This window comes from Teleopsis dalmanni, chromosome 1, assembly GCF_002237135.1.
Source record: "Teleopsis dalmanni isolate 2A chromosome 1, ASM223713v2, whole genome shotgun sequence".
Lineage (NCBI taxonomy): Eukaryota > Metazoa > Arthropoda > Insecta > Diptera > Diopsidae > Teleopsis > Teleopsis dalmanni.
Window position 1 is genome coordinate 73627298 of NC_051846.1, and position 14546 is coordinate 73641843.

Consider the following 14546-nt stretch of genomic DNA (forward strand, 5'->3'; position numbering starts at 1 on the left):
CCCAGGAAAATCATTAATAACAATACTAAACTTAAACAATCATATATATTAATATTAAAAAAATATATTTTATATGTTAAAAAATTTTATGGCCCACTCTGTAAGAGATGGCCAATATTTTACATACAATTTTGGCTGTGATACAGCTGCTAGTAAAGTTGGTATCACGTTTACTGGATCAAAAGCAACAATGTGTTAAAGTTCTAAGCGCTACTTAGACATATTTAAGCTGAATATGCTGTCAAAAAAAAAATTTTTAGCATCACTAATAATTAATGTAAAGACATTAAAATTTATAGACAAAGAAAAACAGATCCCTTGGACTGAAATACAGATTATAAAACAATTGTTTTTCTATAAAAGAAAGTGGTAATACAATGAATTTTATGACAAACAGTCTAATGCTAAGATAAAAAAATAAAGATGCCATTAACGAAGAGAAATTTGAATTATAATAAAAACGAACAGTAAATACTTCAAGAGAACATAAGATAGAGTCATCATCATTTTGGCATCACAGTCCAGGATGGACCATTGCCTTCTCTACAATACGCCTCCATTCTTCTCTGCATTTCGCTTTTTTTCTGTGATAAGATAGAGTGGTTTACACAAAATTCAGGGTCTAACTTTTAATCGTCTATTGTATTCTAATATTTCTAAGTTATTAAAAAAGTGATATATGAAAAATTATGAAAAAACTACTGAAATTTTTTTTAAAAAATGTGAAGTATGGATAACAGTAATCATTTTCGTTACTGTTTTTAGTTTTAAAGTTTAAGTGGCTTAAAATTTTGTAACTAAAGCTATACAAATAACTCACTTTGACACATCATTTAAAATAAACTACTCATCCTTCTAACTAATTTTTTTAGATATCGAAAATGCTTAAACTGAGGACTCTATTTTATTTTCTAATTTATAATTTTTCTCTCATTATTTGTTGCGCATTTATTCACCAATTGGTTATTTTCGTTTTACTATCTTCTTTTTTTTTGTTTTTTTGGTGCTGTTAGCTGGAATTTTATATATGTAAGAGGTACTTGGAACGTGACCTGCTGATGTAAATAAAGGAGTTTTTTTATAGCTGATATCAGTTCAAATTGGTTTGGTAATTTACATGTAATATGGCATTATAGATAACGCCAGGTAATAAGACATTATGAACCTATACTGAAGATTTTGAAATCACGTCCCACATTTATGTTGCTGGGATAAGGCATACCCTGTTTCTCGATATATGCAAGAAAAATTTGACTTAAATGTATGGAATCAAAACAGCTTTGTTAGTTAATTAAGGAGGATTCGTTCCTCCCTCCACTTCACCTATCCTGACACAATTTTTTCAGTGAACATAAAAAAATATGGGAACAGATATTTGTTCAGCAAAATACATACTAAAATGGTTTGAAGTTCACTTTTTAATAATAATATTTACGTTATTGAAGATTTTATTATTTATTACTTATATAAATATCATCGACATTTCGAATATTATATAGATAATTACTATAATATTGTTGTCAATTTAGATTTTAGATAAAATTCTATAATTTTTGTAAGTATTTTATGAATTTTTTGAATCAATAATAAATAATAATAATAATTACTATATAAAATATATCAAAAATGAAATAACTAATATTTTTTTATTTCATTCTTATAAGCCTTTAACAAGATAAGAAATTAATAATAAACTAATGTAGCTTTAAATCATATATTTACCATCATATTATAAAATTTTATATTAATAAATTGAATAAATAAAAAAAATATTTTAATATTTAATACATTATAAATAAATATTATAAATAATTCAATAGCTATTAAAGTCCTAATATATAAAATAATCAGTTTATTATTATTTACGAACTAATTTAAAATACATTATTAGATAAACAACATATTAGTAAGATAATAACAACAAACAAATAAAAAACCATTTCCGTGCAAAACATAAGCAAATTTAGAAAAACAAATACTAATAAAACACTTTTCTTAATAATCACAACTGATAGAATCTAAAGACTAGAGTTTAAGTTTTATAATAACACATAAATGAGTAATTGTGAAGTCTTATAGTTCAGTTTTAAACGGTTAAGATAAAGTAATTGCCTGCAGAATTATGTTAGTACTACAATATCAGTTTCAAAACAAATCATTACAAAATCTTTAAGTGAAGTAAACAACACTCAACTAATTTTAAAAATTCTGAAACAATTAATTAGAAAAGGAGTAGTGCCAATAGTTGGGGGGAAAGGAAGGTAAGAAATAAATAATTAAAAAATTAAAAGAAATAAAAATCAAATTTATATTTTAGTTTTTTTAAAAAAATTTTACGTTTTTATTTTTATAAAATTATTAAGAAATTTTACAAATTATATATATAAAAATTTTTAAGTATTTACAACATAAATCAAATTAATATATAAAATATAAAAAAAAATTATTTAAAAAAAAACTTAATAAAATTAAAAATACGAAGTGCAGCAACAAAATAATAATTTTTATAATTTTACGTCAAAATATTATAATCTATACAAATTTAGTAATAGTAATAGGTTTATATTGTTATAGAATTTCAATTTTAAATAAAAATATTAAATATATATATTTGTTTTATTATATTTGTAATTAAAATAAACTACAATTGTAATTTTTGTTAATTTATTTATAGTACTCTTTTTTACATTCATTAATTTAAAAAAAAAATATATATAAAATTCTAGAAGAAATTTTGTAAATCTATATTTACTATAAGGTCTATGTGATTAATTAATATATAGTTTTTTTAAGCATATATGCTAAAGCTGTAAAAAATGTGTTATTATTCTGCGGAATGTTTAAATAACGAGGAACTTTATCCACCAAAATAATTTGGTTTTATTATAAAATTAGCATAACTATTTTAATATTATTATTATTTTCTAGTTACTGCCATTTTGAATTGAATTTTATAAGTACTAAAAAAATTACTACTAAAATAATTAAGTAAGAAATTAAAACGTACACGAGTATATATGTATATATATAATAATTTTTCTTCAACAATATTACGTCAGTCTGTCAACTAAATATGTATATACTAAATATTATTAGCATTTAACTAACTTAACTGACACATATTTGAGACAAGAATACAGCTGTTTGTTCTTATAACAGAACCTTGTGATAAAAATTTACCTATACTCCCTAATAAGTATTTTATATATAAAAAATGATTTGATTACATCGCTCTCATGAGGATGGGAATTGATAGTCAAACTTATTACAATGTATGAAAAAAGGGTGAGAACTTAATGCAAAAAATAGGCACGCACGCGTACTAATTTTTAAAATTTTTTATTAAATATTATTAATTAAAATATTTCATTTTTTTCTTAATATTTTCGTACATTTTTAAACAAAAACTCATATGAATTTTATTGAAAAAATTTATGTTTATTTAAAAATATGCAATATGCTTAAAGATATTTCCAATACAAAATATTGTTTGTACTTTGCAGCTTTAAAATTTTTTATTATTTAGATTTTATTAAAATACTACATTTTATTTACGCGAAATGGTAAATAAAAATAGTAAAAATTTTTTCAAAATGGAATAAATGTTTAGATATAATATTTGCAATATTATAATTAATATTTTTATATGGAAATTATTTTAAAATTAAATTAATAATATCGCTTATTCGATTTTATATTCAAGAGATTTTTGCATTCAATATTATTCTGATTTTATAATTTGTCTTTATTAGTTATATATTATAAGTTATATATAATTATATTTGTTTAGAATTAGAAAAATGAAATATATTAAAAAGAAATAAAAATTTAATTTAAAAAGAATATGAATATTTAAAATATATAATTTTGAATTTTGCGCAAATTCTTTGAATTCATTATTAAATTTTGAAATGCTTTGAAGTGTGTTTCTTTGTGTTGCATGAATTTTACGTATATTTGAGTTTGCGTGAGTTTAATAATGATCATTTCATATATTTAATGAAATATGTTTGATAATTATTCGAAAACATAACTATATCGGTTTTAGAAGTAGGACATACACAACAGAGCATGGCAATAAATAGAATATTTTAAAGTCCCTCAAATGAAAAGGGTACTAAATAGTCTACACTCAATATATATAACTGCCAAAAAGTTATTTTATAAATAAATCGTACTAAAACGTAAGGCAAGAGAGAATCTTCTAAGATTAAAAATTTCTTGGAATGTTTGAATTAAACAAACATTTATAAAACATTTTAATTTAGCAGTAAATCAATCTGCTACACCTTTCAGTTTAAAAAAAGATCACATTTTTTTAATTTTTTAAATCTATTCTCGAACAATCGTTAAATTTTTTAACATTTATTGCCAATGATAGAAAACTTAGGTAATTATTCTCTCTTAGGTCAACGCTTAAAGAAATTTCAATATCACTCTTCGTTTAGTCTGATTTACTTGATCGTTCCAACTGAACAGTTCATATTGAAAAGTATAATAAAAATAACATAAATTAAATATAAAATATAACAGTACAAAAAAAAAAAAGAAAAAATTACGGGTAAACAAAAAAAAAACAAATAATAAACAGTAAATGTTATTTATACCGAAATCCGTGAAGCAAGCAAGAATTCATCCCTCACCTGTGGCAAGTAGGATAGACTCTTTGTACTCTCTGCATAACGATTAACAGCACGTAACTCCTCCATAGTCATGCCACTTCCATTGGCAGCAGCACCTGCAGCGCCACCTCCTGTCGAAGAACACGATGATGAATGATGACGAATGCCACGATTGCAACGACTGCAATTTCTCGTTTTAACTGCTGCTGCTATCATATGAGCATTTGATTCTTTTGATTTTGCAACCGATCCGCTTGATTTTTCATTAGGTGTAGAAGTCGCTCCCATATTACAGCGTTCATCAAGACTTTTGGACCCAACACGTAAACGTCGTTGATGTTGTACACGCATTTGCGTTGTTGTAGTTGTCATTTTCTTTTTATTCTGACGATAACGACGCTTCACAATTGCAATATCATCATCATCACCGTTGTCATCAATGTCATCATAATCGACAACTGCTTTGGCACCTTCATTTACGGCACTTTTACGAGATTTTTTCATTTTAATATTTTGCTTTTTCGGCTTATTTTCAATATCATCATCGTTGCTTATTTCTAATTCAGCAGCAAAATCATCTTCGTCATCATCGGCGTAATTTTCCTCATCGTCATCTATATCGTCGTCATTTTGTTGCATATCGTGAGTATTACGTTTTGGTATTGGTGATGAGCTCAATGCAAAAAGGCCAGGACCCTCCAGTGAAACAGAGAGCCGTGCACATGATTCAATGAAAGAATGTTCTGGTGTTACGCCCAAGGAAAGTACGCTGTTGTCTAAAGCTGAACTCGAACTGGTTAATAGAGCAGGTGTTGAACGAGATTCCTCTTGGGCTACTGTAATTCGAGATATTGGTAGGTGTAAGGAAAGAGAGAGAGAGAGATTTGTTTCGTTTTTTAAAGGATTTTTTTTTTTTGATGGCTTAACAAATAAATAATAAAAGAGAAAAATTCCAAAATCACATGATAATGCAAACTAAATTCCAAATAGCTTAACACAATATAAATAATGAGAAATGATAGTGTAATATTAAGCAACCTACTACAAACCAGAAAACCCCATTTATATTTAAATAAGAAGACAATAAGCAATAAGCATTAGGAAAAAAAAAAATATTTGTATTATTTAAATAAAAACCTCCTGTTAATTATAAAGATAGATTTTGTTAAATATTAGATTTATATTAAAAATGTTAGTAACATTAAAAAAAATACTAAAAATATATTTGTAAAATGTTAAACACTTACGTAGTCCCCATCGTTCACATTGGCATTGTAACCAAGTCTTTTCAGCCTCTAAAGAGTGTTGTACTGTAAAAATAAAATAGGAATTAGCTTATTTAAAATAAAGTTAATTATTTCATCTGAATAAAATTAAAAATAATTAAAACTAGCCATTTTTATAAATGTTAAAGCTTACTAATAATTAGCTACCTAAAAATTCTCTACACAATTTATATAGCTACTTTAGGCTCCCTATAATTCCAATTATAATTCCAATTCCAAGGAAATCTAGAAACCGTTCGAATAATGGAAGTTTTGCTTTATCGTGTTTTTGTTTATTTTTATTTTGAATGTATATATAAAAAAAGGTACTGTTAACTTTTATTATAATTAATTTATTGAGCTGCGAAACAAATTTTTAAAAATATTTTCTAGTATATATAGAAATTAGATATATACTAATTTGTTTCTATATATAGAAACAAATTTTTAAAAATATTTTCTAGTATATATAGAAATTAGATATATTATTTTCTCCTTTCTAAATTATATTCTCCTTTGCTCCTATTTTTACAATATAGGCCAAATGATGGTAAGGGGAATTTTTATTAATTTATAAATTTTTATATAAAAATTAATTCCGCATTAAAAAGGAATCATAATTAAATTGTAATCAGTAAAATTGTAAAAATCACTAAGATTTTTATAAATATGTTTAATTTGAACATCACACAATATTACAATCATAAATAGAAAAATGTTTCTATTGTAATTACCAAAATATAATATATATAACAATATTTAATATATATTAAATAATATATAATTTAATTAAAAAGATAGTAAATATGGGATTACTAAGAAATTCTAATGATATAGAAAAATGCAACCCATATAACATATTTCTTAAAGATACACTCAAATTAGTAATAATAAATAATATTGTATATTAAGCCTTTCGTATATATAAAATGAAAAAAAATTCATAAAAAAATGTGAAACAAAACAGAAAAAAAAATAAAGTATGAAAAAATTTAATATTCATTATAAAATTACATTAAATTAAATTTATATTAAAAAAATTAATAATTAAAGTATAAAAAAAGTAACTGCTTTAATGCAGTTAAAGTGACCTCACACTGAATACTTATAAAATTTAAAGTAATTTAATTTTACACAATCTATAGCATTTTTTATTATAGTATAATTAATTATTATTTATCATTTGTCTACGTTCTTATCTAAATAGTTTTTTTGTATTTATAATCTCTCAACAATTCAAAAAACTACATTACAATTCTTATCAACACATTAAATTAATGTATAAAGTATAATACTTTATTTGTGATATATACAATCTGAACTTATAAGTACATAAGTTTAAAAATAATTTTAAAATCTTACATGCATATTTTTGCTGTGCTAGTTTCTCTCTTGGAGGTGGTGGATGTTGGAAACTGCATATCCACTCGTCTTGCACTTTAAGTATACGTCCTGTCACTCGGGCATAGTATTCATAATTATCGCGTCCAAAAAGATCGTGTGTTGCAAATTTATCAATTATATGTTTCATAATTTTTGTCGCGACCTGGAATTATAATACATTATTATAAAATTATAATAACATATAGTGTGTGACGTTATATGTACTCCTACCTTAAATTTAAGTACATCCTCCATACGAGCAGTTTTTCCATCACTAACACAAGATTGAAAGAAGCTAGGCGCAACTGATACTCCCAGTGCTTCACTAGTCATGCCAGTACCTGCATGTGCAGCATTACTTGCAATAACACGGAACGTTCCGAATAATAACACCAACAGATGTTGAGTATATATGGGCAGTGAAATTAATAATCTGTAAGAAAAAAATTTTAATTATTATTTTTGAATATATTTATCTAATAATATAAATATTTAAGAAAAATAATAAAGATAATAGAATTATTCATAATAATTATAATAATTAATTAATAATTAGTTAATAATAATATTAATAATTATATTAATGGCTTAAAGCATCAGTAATAATTTAAGGTTATCGATGCCCTAAAATAAATCAAAAATAAATTACTTTTAAAACTTAATAAATTGTATGGATAATAGGTCGGTCTCTGGACTTTTTTAGCATTCAAAAAAAAGTGCATTTTATAAGTAGATAATTGGAATTGATTTTAAATTAATTTATTTATAATCAAGCCTGAAACAGTGGAATATCAAATCGTCATCTTAACTAACCGCATGTGATGATATAGCAAAAGGTAGAGGCACAGCTATTTTGCCTTTTAAGAATACAGTAAAAACGGTACATACAACTTGTTCGATTTTCATAGAATAACAAACAAATGATTTATAACAAATCATAAAGTTTAATTGTATAAAGCTTCTCTATGTTTCCTGGAGCTTATTGTTATGAAATTATGAATAACTAATGAAAAATAAATTATAAACTCAACATCAAGATAACTAAATAAAATATATCTACTTTAGAATATATAAGAAATAAAAGTTAAGAACTATATATGTGCAAAACTATAGCAAAATGTCAGTTTCAGAAGTTAGCACACTCGTTTTTACACATGTGTATACATAACTTTAGTAAGTAGACTATATATTTATCCATAACAATTTATTGATTTATGGAGTAGCTTATTCCACTGGTAGCAACGATACTCGTCATCCATAATCGAGTGTCGCTTACAACTATAGTTTATGTTTCACCGTTGACAGCACGGTAACCCAAAATTAGAGTTCTGTAGAATAGTATTGTTATTTATACATAATATATAATATAAAAAAGTATATTAACTAAAAAAAACTATACTGTTTAAATTGTTTAGGAGTACTCTAGTACACGTCCTTCAATAGAATATGACCGTTAAAAAGAATCGTTCAGAAGAAGAGAAAACCAAACAGAAGTAATTGGGCTGCACCAATAAAATAAATGATAATGTTTCCTTTTTGTTAGTCTATAAATATTAAAAGCTATATCATAACTCTGTTCAATTTCCTGAATGGGAAAGAAGTCACCAAGATTATATAAGAAACTAGAAAAAGATTGTTTTAAAGATTAGAACTGATTCATAGCTGTAACGCTAAGAATGATTATGATAGATAATAATAATTATTCATATCATAAAAATAAAACTGGTATAAATATTACTAATTTTGTACGTTATTTTTTGTTAATTGTATAACTAGACACTAATAACTACTTGATAGAAACATACTTAGAGTGAAAATACTTTCTGAAAAATATTGTAGAAGTTGTGGAGGTGTAAAATATCGAGAAACAGTATAACAGTTATTCTTAGTTTTAGCCAGATGCAGAACAAACTTCTTATGCAATTATATATTTATCTCACTCACAGAACAGTTCAGTTCGATAAGTTTAAAAACATACCGCTGTTGATTATGGTCTCCAAATGGTAGTGGCGTCATTCAACTAACTAAACTATCGTTTTTGTGATAGTTTTTTTATAATGACAAATCGTTACGTACGAAACTGGAAATTTTCATGAAACAAGCTATCACAAATACGATAGTAATCGAATTTCCCCATGAATTTTTTAAATATGTAATTGGTTTCTTCACGAAAAGACTGTAGTAAACATGATAGTTTCACTGAAATATTAAAAAAATATCACAAATTTAATATAAATAAGGTAGCTCTCGTTTATTGGTCTTTGTGATATAATTTCTTTAATGAAAATATTATCGAAGTGAGTTGTTTAGTGCCGCAGTAACCTCGCCTAACCTGGTTTTGATTTTGATATTAGGAATTATCACAAGGATTATGAGGAATACTCAAATTAGTCAGTAAGGTGGGTGGGACTCTGCACAAACCCTCCAGCCATCTTAGAGTAAAAATGTCTAGATGCACTAACTCAGAAAAGGCTCAATCAACATAACATTTATTATAGGAATTATTTTCATATTAGAAATTATTTATAACTAGAATCTAAATTTTAGAAAATTGTAATTATAAGAATAAAATAAAAGAAATTAAAAATTTAAATACCGGAAATAAGATAGAATCTTGTCTATTAATCTTGAAAAATTACATTTCTCTATTTATTAAAATTTATGACACTAAGGGAGAAGTTGTAAAATATGATTCATATAATTTTAAAAAACATTTTGTTAAATTCAAATAGAAAAAGCAATTGCATAAAAATGACTCATTACTATTTGAAATGCTTAGCAGGGTCTACAAAATAAGGTAATAAAAACAGTGCGATTTAATTAAACTTTTAACAATTACGTTGATATAATACGCAAATGCAAAAAGTAGTAACACTTTCTTTTTAGAGGTGATAAAAGTTTTAAAATTCAAAGCCTGTACATAAAGACCGACTGACCGAATGAGTTTACACAATCAACCAAAAAAGCTACCAGTTACACATAAATTTAGTTTAAAAAAAGAAAGTGAAAATAGCGTTAATATTATAAATACAAAACGTTTCCATAAAAATTAAGTAAAGAAAAATAAATAAAAAAAATTTTTTCTTGATGGTCAAAACCATTTTAACAAATAACTTTTGAATTTTAACAAATTAAAAATAAATAAAGAAAAATAAATCAAAATAAACAAAATAACCGTACAATAGCGTAAAAGTTTAAACATAACATCAGACAAAAAAAAACCCACAAAATATATTTTGTGAATGAATTTTATTTACGAGTATCTACGAATGCGACACTTTATTAAAATTATTCATAAATAATACACTCGATCATCAGTTAACACGTTTCTCGCCTTTTTTCCTCTTTAACTTATTAATAATAATAGTGACTAAAAAGACAATCTTCCATATGCCTTACAAGCAGCATTGCGAACAATGGAGTGCGTATGGGAGAAAAGTTTGAGTCATCCAATTTAATTTTAAAACTATTCTTGTAACTCATTGTGAAGTATAAATGAATGAATATAATACCCAGCCATTATAATGAAATGACAATTATATTATTACAAAGACGTATAAAAGTTTTTGTATATCTATGTAAACCATTACTTCTGGACGTATTATTCGGAATTTCGTAATTGTTCAGAAAAAGGTGAACATATTTCATTCATTTTAGAATATATTAAATATGTACTCATATATATAAACAGATTATAATACAACAATAATAACAATAAATAATAGCAATATGTTATAATCCTAACTATATTATAATATAAATTTACGGATAGCCTATTTATATACAAATAAAAGTATACGTTACAATAGTCTGGAGATAATAGAGCAGATTATTTATAGTCTAAAAAACAAATACTGTTAGTAATATGTATACATTTATATGTTAATACATTTTTTATATAATGAATAATAAAGAGGTTATAAATTTTATTAAAATTATATTATAAAAATGATAATTTTAAAAAAAGCATTAGAAAAAATACACATAAATAAAAACAAGAATACTAATGGACTTTAGTTTATACTGAATATATTATTACCATTATTTATTAGTTTTTTCTGTACTAATAGTACTAGTTTTTGTATTTAAAAATTCAGTGTTTTCTAATAAAATAGTATAAATCCAAGAAATAATTCTTTGTATCCAGGAAAAAAAAAACTATATGGCAGAAAAGTAAGAAAGTCCAGTTTTAATATTTACTGAGACATATGGTGTCAAAATAAGTTTACCATATACACACAGCCCCACCTACATGAGTTTTTTTCTGTTTTTTCCAACTACATTCTACATAGTATTTTGTTGGAAAACAGCACTAAAGCTAATTCTCTTATATTTTCATCCATATTTTGAGCTAAAAATTTATTTTTATATTTATTTTTCTCTTGCTCCTTGAAAGCATTTATTGAAAATATTGAAAATTTTAATCATAACTTTGATTTTTACTTATCTTACTATCTTACTAAAATAAATGAGCTTATTTGAGCATTGAAGCAAGTGGTGAGTGGAGTGAAAAGGTTAATTTTAAAACTAATAACAATTGTGACATGGCTGTGTTGAAGGAAGTATTTATTTACTTAGTATGATAGTACAGTAACTCATTATTATTCCTATTATAAGACATATATCTGCGAAGTACATCAATTCATTACTAAATAATATATGATTTTTATCATCAGTCTTTTTTTGGTACACTTCCCTATAGTAAGGTCTCTACTAGCTTCTATGTGTGCTTAACATTATGGCTATGTTACTAAATTTGTGATAAAATTTTAAGCTGTGATTATATTATTTAAAATTGGCTGCAATTGACCAAATCATATCATTACTTTGCTAAATTTCAGTAAATTTACTAATAGACTAAATAGAGCTAAAAGAAATAGAGAAGTTTAATAAAATGAATGCTGTAGATATACCATATTGTTGTGATAAGTGATCAGTTTGAAACTATATGAAATATATATTACTTATATATTACTTTTATTACTAATAAATATTATATTTGTTATTGTCAACCATTGATTTAGCAAATTCACAATTCGCATGGAATGAACAATTTGTTGAATTTGAAATTTTATACACAGTTTGCATATAGCATATATGAAATTTTAAGATCGTGGATTATGAGCTGTTAAAAAGAATTTTTTATTGTTCTAAATTTTTTGTTGCTAATCTCAAATTCACGAATGATTTTTTGCGCAGTCTTTTCTTAAATCGAAAATTTTATTAAATCGAATGAATAGGTTATAGAATCCTGTAGTTTTAAGTCAAGAAGCTATTTCGTATACAGTGTCAATTGCAATTTTCTGTGGTCTTTGAAAGCATATGATGCTCCATATATGATTTTTGGACAGCAAATGTCAGAAATTTAGCCCTTTTAAATTTCGAGTATTAATACAAGCTGTTTAAACTTGAATCAACGTAAGCCTAACTTGCTTATGTTGAATTCAGTATTTTCTAACGCATATATACTACAGCTATATAAATTAAATAAATATTTATTTACTATTTATTCTTTTTCTATACAAAATAAATATTTTGTTATAGGACACGAAAATTGTTTCTTAATGGTATCTATTGATTTTTACATACTTTATTTAATGGATTTTGTAAATTTATTTTGGTGAAATGTATATTATTTTCTGTAGTCTATTAGAAACCTTTATATGGAAACCTTTTTATTGAAGTATTTATGTTAGGTATTTTTTTTTAGATTTACAAGATAACTCATCAAAGTTTTATGTACTTTTGTTTTTGTAAAATAAGAATATTACTGGATTAATAATATTAACAGTTTATTATTAATGTAAAGTGTTACAAAAAGTTGAAATTTAATTTTGACTTCGGATTTGTTGATAAAAATCGAGCTAAAGAAATATGAATATAAATACAATATTAATAAACAAAAACAAAATCAGCAATTTGACATTTTAATTTTATAATTCTACAGAGAAAGAACTATAAAAGGATTTTTAGACGTTTGTAATTTTATTATTGAGCTAATAATACTCTACCTTTGTCGCTCATTTTGTGAAATGAATAAACAAATTTCTATTTGTTTAATTTATTAATTAAAAAGTACAAAATTTTAAAAACTATTGTAAGTCTTTTACGCTATAATTTTCATAATTTACTTTAATAATTTTATAGATAAATTATATGCAGTTGTCAGACTAAAGCAATGATCACTTGTTTATAGAATATGAAAATAAATAAAATTAAATTTTATTAATAAATTAATTAAATAGAAACTTTATGCAAGTTTCAAATTGACAATCACAACTTTAAGGTTATTTTTTGGTGACTTTAGCCTTCACCTTATTATTATTACTTTTACTTGAAGATGATGCGATACAAAATGCTTAATATAAACAAAAAATTTTTTTTTGTTTTTAAACATAATTTACTTTATGTATATTAAGACGACAAACATTTTTAAAATGTTAACTAACCAGTTTAAAATTTTTATTTATACCTGTAATCATACATACCACTACTAAACAATGAAAGATAAAATCTATAAATTAATGAATCAACAGACTGTTTCAATGAATTTTCTGAGAAATATTATTTATCATAGATTTTGATCGGCGCTGTAAAGCTTTTAACACAATCTTGCTTTGACTTGACTTGTTAATTAAAAAATAATAGAAATGAATATAAAAATGAATTAATAATAAAACTGCTTAAAAATTATCCACAAATTATGCATAAATACACAAAAATATAATGTTAACAATCAAATAATGGCAACCTAACAAAATCATAATTAATACTTGTTGTTTTCTTTTAATGTCAAGTAGGAAAGAAACAATTAAAAATACAAACAAAAAGTTAACAGAAAAAAAACATAATCACAAATACAAACCGATAAACAAATAAGAAATCACAAGTGTTTAAATAATTTACAATAAGAAATAAAAACGAAATTAATTATAGTAGGTAAACAGCAACATTAGAGATATAAACAAAATGTGTCATCAATCAGCAACAAATTTAACGGAACTAAAAGACCGCGTCGCCTCTCAAGGCGCCCTACATTCGGTACAATCAATGCAGGCATGCGAGGGCTTTGTATATTTAGCAACTTTAAAAATCTTTTTCTGTGCGAATTATTTATCTAAATATGTTTTTCTATAAATTTTCACAAAATTTTGTTTAATAAGCGAAGGCGTTAGAAGAACTTGCAAATTATAAAAAAAATAGTTATTGTTTGCAAATGTGGGAAACAAATAATTATTTTGTGTGAAAAAGCATTATTATGTCAAGGCGAAAATAT

General features: G+C 24.4%; 1 protein-coding gene across 9 annotated transcripts in view; it reads right to left on the reverse strand.

Moving 5' to 3' along the window:
- The window catches only part of LOC119667489 (rho GTPase-activating protein 20), a 58063-nt gene that overhangs the window by 15544 nt on the left and 27973 nt on the right, over nt 1–14546 (reverse strand). For 3 of the 9 annotated variants that reach the window (XM_038076794.1, XM_038076790.1, XM_038076784.1), the window contains exons 2-5: nt 7502–7703; nt 7250–7433; nt 5870–5932; nt 4608–5458 (exon numbers count right to left, since the gene is read on the reverse strand). In XM_038076794.1, the coding sequence (XP_037932722.1) occupies nt 4608–5458; nt 5870–5932; nt 7250–7433; nt 7502–7703 (1300 nt within the window). Of the gene's footprint in view, nt 1–4314; nt 4472–4607; nt 5459–5869; nt 5933–7249; nt 7434–7501; nt 7704–14546 lie in introns of those variants that run through there. The other 6 variants (XM_038076799.1, XM_038076787.1, XM_038076817.1 and 3 more) reach the window with 4 other exon arrangements.